This window comes from Sphaeroforma arctica, assembly GCF_001186125.1.
Source record: "Sphaeroforma arctica JP610 unplaced genomic scaffold supercont1.357, whole genome shotgun sequence".
In the NCBI taxonomy this organism is placed as follows: Eukaryota; class Ichthyosporea; order Ichthyophonida; genus Sphaeroforma; species Sphaeroforma arctica.
In genome coordinates this window covers 71,769-81,371 of record NW_014040201.1, presented here as the reverse complement: position 1 = coordinate 81,371, position 9,603 = coordinate 71,769, and the positions used below count along the sequence as shown (strand labels likewise).

General features: G+C 37.7%; 2 protein-coding genes across 2 annotated transcripts in view; both read right to left on the bottom strand.

Annotated features, from left to right (window-relative positions):
• Positions 1 to 6,793: 6,793 nt before the first annotated feature.
• Positions 6,794 to 7,297, bottom strand: SARC_05551 (hypothetical protein; the record flags this gene model as incomplete). Its single annotated transcript, XM_014300597.1, has 1 exon — positions 6,794 to 7,297. A coding segment is annotated over one exon (504 nt), but the record flags the coding sequence as incomplete, so codon positions are not given.
• Positions 7,298 to 7,497: 200 nt separating this feature from the next.
• The window catches only part of SARC_05550 (hypothetical protein), a 2,384-nt gene continuing 278 nt past the window's right edge, over positions 7,498 to 9,603 (bottom strand). Inside the window, exons 2-6 of the mRNA XM_014300596.1 lie at positions 9,159 to 9,226; positions 8,736 to 8,933; positions 8,426 to 8,525; positions 8,156 to 8,253; positions 7,498 to 7,806 (exon numbers count right to left, since the gene is read on the bottom strand). Coding sequence (XP_014156071.1) covers positions 7,549 to 7,806; positions 8,156 to 8,253; positions 8,426 to 8,525; positions 8,736 to 8,933; positions 9,159 to 9,226 — 722 coding nt within the window. The 3' untranslated portion in view covers positions 7,498 to 7,548. The remainder of the gene's footprint in view (positions 7,807 to 8,155; positions 8,254 to 8,425; positions 8,526 to 8,735; positions 8,934 to 9,158; positions 9,227 to 9,603) is intronic.

The following is a 9,603-nucleotide window of genomic DNA, read 5'->3' as shown; positions in this document are numbered from 1 at the left end:
GAAGGCTCTTTATTAAGTTTAAGCAAATTTTACACGATAAAGCCAGTAAACGTACATAAATAATTTGAAAAAGTTGCTAAATGTACATTTGTACATATTTGATCAATATTTCGGTACGCTTTCCTCGAGAAAAAGGGTGAATGTACATTTAGTGACCTTTCCACATTTTCAATGTACATTTAACGACTTTGCCTGCATTGTCATGTGCTTAGTGCCTTGTTTATGCCATTGAGAAACTTCTGTAACAGATAGTCTATTGGTTAATGTATAAGTCTATCAATAATAAATCTATTGAATATAAGAGATATCTCACAAGTGCTGGGTACTGACATATTGACATTGACTTAGCTAGGAATAGGTCTCTGCATAGCGTAGTAAACTCTATAAGGTCGTCACAAATTTCCATTTTGAAACTACTGTCTCTTGGTAACTTCGGAAATTCTGTGGTCATTAGTAGTTTATATAGTGCAAGTTCATTGACTTTATCACCTAAGCGTGAACATATGATATCTAGCTCGCTAATGTACTGGCTAATTAAGATTAATTCATCCTCCTCATCCTCACCACACTCATTGATAGCCTGATCGTATCTCCTTCAGTTCTGCGTCTACCTGTGACATGCAACGCTCTGGCTGCTGATCGTGAATGCCTACTCTCACCTTGTGTAGACTCGCGATGGCTACAGGTGCTGTTTGTTTCAGTTTGCTACAAACCTACTCACCAGGAAGTAATTGCCTTGACAAATGCTCTTGTCTATTTCTGAACGCATTGCTGATGCCTGTATGGGCATCCCATTAGGTGTTTGTTGGCTTGAGCTGCACCTGGGGAAGGCCCCCCTGCTGGGCTGTCACCCGCACCATTCGCGTTAGCTTCCGTCCCTTCCCTACCATGTACGCCTGCTCTGGTTGCTGTTGACATCTTGAGTTGTCTGTGTTGGTGTATGTGTATCACAGGTTCCTAGTAAAGACTTGTGTTATATTTACTGCGAAAAAGCGCTTCATCCCCCTTGTCTTTGCTGGTAATGTGTGTAAAAATAAATGAATTTCAATTTATCTTATGTACCTCCAGTATAGTGCCTTACTCGTCTGGTTCTATCTACGGTGATTTTGTCCCGAATTGACAAATTGTCTTGTGTGTGTTCTTGTGCTATGCATGTGTACTTCTTCCATGTGTTTACAATCGTACCCTTGTTTGCTTGTTTGTAATGTTTTGTGTGTACGTCGTTTTGTCCTATTTGGTAGCCCATTTATTTTAGGGTGTAGGTCGTAGTTGCTTTTCTTCCGATAGAATGATTGTGTGTGCAACCCGTGCTTTCACGCTTGTGTGATGGTGTTGTTAAACTTACACCTGTTCTGTATTCTCGTGATTAATATGCCACCTTGTACGTTTGTCGATTGTATTGATACTCAACATACACCAAATGTTTGTTGTTTGGTTAAAATGTAGTTTCGGATTGAATTATCCCCCAAATAAACGTTTTGCTTATGTACCTTGGACTATTATTCTGGTTCAATGTTCTGAGTGATTTCGATGTCACAGTTGATTTAGATGTTCACGCAACCTTTCTTGATTGCTATTAGTATTCAGCCTACTCAATCAGGTCGTTGTTGCTTTGTTTGTATTTTGTTATGGGTTGAATTATCCTCAAACAAGCTTTATTTATGTGTGTCCTGAACTCTTTCTCTAGTTCAATGTTACAAATCTTGTATTGATTCTGTCTTATTCCGAGCACACTTGTCCACGATTTTCTCAAGAGCTTTGTGCTCCTTATCGTGTCCTGAGAGACCCCTTGCTCCCTCCACTTGTTCGTGAAGAACATTGTATCTTTATAAGATGGTGTGTGCACTATGTTCTGAGATGATTGCCTCTGACTATCTTTTTATTTTGGGGTTGTGTTATTTACAATGGACTCTGTGAGTGTCTTAGTGATATTACCAAACCTCTTCAGCCGATAGCGTTCCTTTATGGCACTTTTGCTCAGTCCTACCGCTAGTGGTCTACGCCCTTACACTAATTACTATAAGGTGGTAGATTGACATGTCTTCAGAGGTAATTTCATTTGAAGACTCGTATTTGATCGAGTGTTCCTTGTTCCTAGAACTTATGAGTGGTGCTATTGTTTTAGTATGCAGTCCCTTATTCTAAGTTAATGTTCGTAGGCCTCACCTTTTGCTCGTTGTCCCAAGACTGTTGATACTAAATGTTCTTGCAGGTGAATTGCCCTGCACATTTATTCTTCACCCCGCCATCTTGTGACTATGAGATTGATGAACGCTCTTAGCCTCTATTGCTTCACTTATTAATGGTCTGACCTCCATATGGTGTCTTGATTGAGTAATAGTTGCTATGGATAATTAATTCTCTAAATGTCATGTTAGGTCGAATCTGATGATCTCTACTGCTTGTGCGTTTCTTAAGAAATACTTCTTGCTGGCCTTCTTTGTGTCATACTCGTTAGTGCATAAATCTCCCTTCGAAAATCGGATGTGTTCCTACTTACTGAATTTTCTTGTTTGAAAATCACTGTGACACTTATCCCCAATTTTTACACTTCATATGTGCACATTGGTAATTATATCACTTTGACAGTTTTTGGTTGTTTCTTCTCTACCGATTGTTGGACACTTCTTGAAACTCCCAAAAACTTACCTTGTTCTTGTCCTGTGGCAATGAAGAACATGGGCCTGCTTCTTGTCTGCTTCCTGTTCCCTTCTTAGTTCTGTTATCCTCTGTCAGCTGAGTGTTGTTCCTCAGTTGCTTGTTTGCCTCCTTGTCGTAGTCTCGTCCCAGCTACTTTTACTGTTTCTTCTTACTTATTTCGTAATAGAACTTAATGAAAATCCTTCTTGCCGACTTTCTTAAAGTCCTACTCGTGAGTACATAGATATCACTTCGCATATTATCCTCACTTGCTTTGGCTAGGCACATGATACAAATTGGCACACTAATTACCGTAATTTCGCAGTCGGAATTCGGAGTAGTATACAATAGCTTATGACGTGAACGTACGAGTGCTGGGGTTGCACAGATGTGTATATTGTCTGAATTTGTTCACAAAAAAAGTAGAAAAATGAAACGTATCGGTTTGCATCTCATGAAATGACCATGTACTAAGGTTTAACAAATGTGCAAAGGTTTCTAGAGGGACGCTGAGCTTCTTGAGGTACGTTATAAATTCACAGAGAGATCAATGTTTCACTTCATGCACATCAATCAGTTTGTTCTCTTATTGAGCATCGCTGAGTTGCTCGCCAATCGTACTTGTCATCCCGCGAAATTATCAGAGTATAGAGGAATGCGTCCAATTGCACTTTTATGCGAATCTTTATAATAATATTTTTGAATGCTACGTTTTCATGGGGCGTGTTTAGGATGCAAAAGTATCTTGTTTCACAGCTATTTTACTTTCCATTATCTTTTTCGCACTTGCTTCCATCTGAATACTGAATTTCCTCGTTCGTCTTTCCCAATTTTTTTTCTCGGACCTTTGGCTAAGAGCTTCTTTCGTGTATCCAATTCGTTCATGGCTAGCGTAAGCATATGCTCACGATCAATTCGGGCGTCAAGCTCGCTGAAGAAGTACAAGAGATCAAATTGTATCCAATTAGTTAACAAATTTCGATGTAACATGCAGAGTAAACAAAATTCTCGATAACATCTACGATAGCTTGCCTGAGAATGGAAAAAAATAGACACATATCGAAGAATTTGATATCGGTTGTAGCAACTAACTCGTTAATTTTTTTGAAAAGTCACAGATAGACCAATGAAAGGCTTTCAACTGCGATCGACATCACAACCAATTTACATGTACTCCAGAGCGCTACGTAAGTTTGCCTGAATTCACTTCAACCTCGCCTACGACGTACTTACCGATATGATTTGCCCATATCTTTCACAGCTCGATTGAGAGTTGCAGTATCTCCAATTGCAACTGAATCTAAGGTTTCATTCTTCAACCTATTTGCTGCCCGCCCAACCTGACAAGAGCAATATAGTTGATACACAAAAATAAGAAAAAAAATTGTGCGTGGCGAAATTAATCTAGGCAACGGCATTCAAACAAGTCATAAAAACAATCGTTCATAACGTTGCTGATTCTGGCAGAATTTAGGTCTATACGGGGAAAGTAATAATATTTCATGTCCATAAGAAGTCGCATATATAGTATTCAATGGAGGCTATTCCGCAAGCTAGCACGGTTTAATGATAGTCTCGACAAGGTTGTAAAATTAGAACATTCCTGAAGTTCTTCTAAATCGTTGACATAGACGGATAAGTTGAGTTCGGAAATAAAGTAGACGAACAGGAGAGTACGAACGAAGAATAAGGAAGAAAATGAACTGTGAAATCCAGAATGTATGCGCACGAAGCTATGTTTTCATGCATATATTGGTAAGTAAATGAAAAAGAATAGATCGTCTTAGCCGACAAATAGTTTCGATTCTCTTGGAAGTCCTTTTAAAATGGAACAATGAACTATATTAACACGATTCGGCACTGATCATGTATTCGTACCGCTATACTAGTATACACACACACAGACAAATACACACCCACATATATATTTATATATATACATGTGAAGAACGAATTGAAGCAAACAACTTGTAAAAATCATCCACTCTCAGCCCACAGAATGTTTGCAATCTGCTTTCAAATCAGCATTCGCTTTGGATGTGTATTGATTTCGACAGTTGAACAACTAATGTACAATTGAGCAGTAGGTGCGACAGGCGTTGATACACATGAAGTGTAGCGTGCCCAGCACTCCGAGTGTACCGAGTACGAATGAATCATTATGAGCAGGTTATCTGTGATTATGCCTTACGTTATCCCCTACACTATCAATCACATCGATTTGTATATAGTGAGACGCAATATTTGTCGAATCAAATCTGCTTGTTTTCTTTCTGCGATATACTTACTCTCAAAAGTATATGATCTTTCGACTCAAACGAGTTGAATGCTAATAGTCAACACTTTTCTAACTATATACATACATATATATTATAGTATAATACAATAATATACGTACGCGCGCACAAACACACACGCATATATAAATAAAATAATATACATACATATACATACACACACACATATATATACATACACACACATATATATACATAGATATACATGCACACACACACACTTATATTTAATACAATATAGTTTCCCAAATCATATATACACATATATATACATACATAAATACATATATACATATATATATGTTTATAGTTTTTCCAAATTGAGAGACGTGCTTTGTTCAATAATAATCTGCTTCACTGGCTGTGTGTCTAATATTGAATGTATTCGATTAATATATATATATATATATATAGCTTTTACACAAGCATTCTTCGTGTTGTTGTCAATATAAACTCCATGTATACATCAATAAATACAAAACCGAATATATAAGCCAACGAAATAAATAAATTGAACCTCCGTATATGCGATGCATATACAGATTAATTCGATTTCAAATAACTCAATTCATCGCACATCAGGACTGAAATGTCAATTAATAGTCTTGAATCCGACTACAATATAACTCAGGTATGTGATCATATAAAATTTGATGCGCACACAAACACACACACTCATATATATATATATATATAACATACATATAAGATATAAGTAATACATACACATACATATATATTATATATATATACATATATATAAGTAATACATACACTTACATATATATATATGTATATACATATATATATATATATATATATACATGTATACGTATATATATATACATATATACATACATATACATATATACACACACACACACATATATATATATGTATATATGCATACACATACATATATACATATAATTATAAATATACTTTGCGAGATACATATATGTATATAAGATACACATACATACATATATGAATATAAAAATACATACACACACACATATATATATACATATGTATATATATACATATTTATATATATATATACCTATACATATATACGATATATATACATATTTATATATATATACCTATACATATATACGATATATATACATATTTATATATATATATACCTATACATATATACGTACATACATACATACATATATATATACATAATGCATGAGAACACGCCCATGCCATGTGCTTCTACAATATAAAATTGAGCTGATCAACACATGCAAATGAGATAGACAAGTACCTAATTTAAAAACATACGATTGATATGCATAAAAAAACCATGAAACTTGCAAGTGCTACACATGCTGAAATAATCATTTGGGAGCATGATTGTGATAAGCTGCATCACAACAGAGCCAAGATAATGCTACCTATACTACAAAATTATTGATTACATATGTAATGGATTTTGATTGAAGAATACATGACATGCTACAAGTACAATGCAGTCAAACATTAAAATGCCTGTAAATCTACCAACGTGTGCTCATACAGAATTGGAAGATAGCTGTGTAACATAGTATAGGTGTCTACGGATGTATGTATATACAGAAGTGATATTTCATATATAAGGGTGCACGTATCATCACGAGTACACCCATCCAAGTAGAAGTAGAAATCTCAAAAGTCAGCACGATTGCCAAACTAACTCAAAACAGGGCGTGCGAATATATGGACTTCAAGGAAGTGCATGTAATCGTGCAGACATGAAGTATGTAAACTCGTTTGCAAAACTTGACATTCACTCTACAGTATTCACGTATATGTATCCATTTTAACATGAAATTGAATGTATCAATTTGAACCATCCTACATACCAGTGCTTCATCCGTATCAAAGTGTTTCGCCGCGTCAAAGGCCTCCGCCTCTTTCTTTGTATCTAGGAAAATTGTATGATTCTTAGTGTGTGCGATGTCCTCATCATTATGTGCATCGATCATATGTAATTGACTCTGTAGTCGCGCAATATTCTTCAGTTCAATTTGGCGCTTGTGTTTTACGTACTCCACGTCTTGTGTGGCCATTAACTTGTGCATATCGCCATCGAAGTTCTCGCTCCTATTCGCGGCCACTTGATGTACCCCATTTTTAGTCCTCGTATTCACCATTTTATAGTAAAACTCGTCAGGATTTCTCTCTCGAGCCTTTCCCTGCAGCGCCTTTAAGCGGTCGCGCTTCGAGGCGAAGTCTTTTGCACGCAGAACATAGTCTTTATGCTTCTCTAGAAGCCCCAACTTCTGTCTCTTCCTCGGTTGGTGTCGTTCTTTGTGACTACGGCGGAACGCCTTTTGTGCTTTCTTGAAAGTTGAATCCCCTGCCATCGTACTCACTTCTACTAGACGTCTAGTATGACAGTACCTTCAGTACAGATGTTGAAGGGATATATGTGTACGGCTGATGACAATCAGACAGGCCTACGGTAAATATAAATGCGACAACCTAATAACTATCCACAAAAAGCCCGCGTATAGCCGTATACACGTGCGATAAAATATTATGAAAATATTTTGGAATAAATAATGTTTTGGTGACAGTCCTGACTTCAGAGTCTTTCAGACGAGCCATTGTTATTTTAATAATTTAAGTACTTAGTGGCGACTTTCAGGCCAAATATAGGTCCGACCAATGTTAACCAAGAAACAATGTAGTTGTGTCCACTTGAGGCGGCATTGTTTTCTATGCACGTCCGAGATGCTTGGTATATATCGGACCTCGTGCGGGAGACCACTCTGTCAGTGAACTCGCTCTTTGCGCTGAGCACTATCTGCATCAGGTCCTCAGTTCTGCAAGGATGTACCATCAGATACGGCACCCCAAGAAGGGGATGCTCCTGCTTAAGAACGGGCACGTGATAATTTAGGACATATATAGAAATCATGCTGGGGTACATAGGCCATTGTTGAAATCAATCTGGGACAATACACCGTATCTGCCGTCGTCCAAATACTATCATGTGTACAGCCACATAAAGGGGTTCTTTATTATATTCCTCCCTACTTGCTACAATGTCACCCATCACACACTCCCATTCTCCCTATTGTATAGATGCACAGACATGCCTTGCAAACACAATGCGCAGACCGCAAGCCTCTTTGGATTCTCGAGGTTCAAACCCGGGTATCTGTTAAGATCTGCGCGAGTATACGAATGAATACAAGACATTGAGGGACACGCCTTACCACTTGCGTTACGACAGGTGTCGATAGATTTCGAAAAGTTGCGACTTGATATGCAGGTAGGCATCCGAGTATGTCATCGCTGCGCAGCAATTTGCCATCTAAACTTCAAATAGAAATTATAGTTGCAAAGTTAAAATGGTTCACAACCGCATAGATTTTACGGAAATAGTGAATGCCGAACGAGATTAGAACAATGCACCAACAGTAAAGAGTTGCTGGCGGATAATTGTGTGACATTGGAAATGCTTAAGGTCCACTCCTTATCCTTACCCTTCTTGCGCCCGGTCAGGTACAGAACCGGCACCTTGAATGAAAGAGAGTATACGATATGATATTCCATATCGAACCAGGTGTTCTTGGCTGATTGCGGCTGAGTTGGACGTAGATGGCAAGACAAGAATCAGTTCATTCTATCAAATGTCGTTCAAATTATTTCCGACATTGGCATTGCCACTCAGGCTCGTTCCACAGTATACACGATTAAACAAAATGAAGCTGTAAGCGTCGCTATACAATGTACGCCTTGGAATCAGACTCCATTAATTGTGTCAAGGTATGCTACACTATTGCGAGGTCGTACCATCACAGCGAATTCATCATTGTCATCTATGATCCCGTAGTCACTTTCGTCAGTAAGCTCCAGCTCAGAAGCGCTCAATTCCGAATCAGTATCATCGGATTGCTCGTCGCTTGCTTCTCGCGATGTTGTCTTTTTAATCGAGCCACTTGCGACCCTGTAGCGCGTGTTTTTTTTAATAAACCTGCCACCTTCGCATCCCTGCATGCGGAGTAAGGGATTATCACCTTGTGTATTTGACAAGTAAAAGCAGACAGGTGATTTATTCATAAAAATGAGCTACACATCGTGCATATAAACGCGTGTTACCGTTGATACGATATGAAAATTATGAACACAGGGAGTATCGCGGATAGAAACAGGAGTTTCGCGAATAGGGAACAAAATGCGACAGAGGATAGAATTCGACGAGCACGTATGACGTACATGATTAAATATCAACTCCCAGCCGTCATTTATTTTGTCCGATCTCTCCACGAAGCATACTGCATCGGCTGAAAAAGCGTGAAATTTTGTGCATGTACTTAGCCAGGCTGTGTGTGCTAAGTGGTGAAAGTTGAAAGTACACGTCAGATGCAGGCGCCGTCAATTTGCCACGACCGTTTCGAAGTTCAATGCCACCACGTATTATTGTTTGTCGAAGGTATCGCTGCATTCCTTTCCTAAAAAATGAGCTTCACACTAAAATATACATGCATACATGCATCCATATATATATATATAGCTACATACAATAAAAATATACGTGCATATACATACATACATATATATATAAATATATATATATATATACTTGCATACATATAATCCATAATAGACCATCCATACAACATACATACATACATACATACATACATACATATATATATAA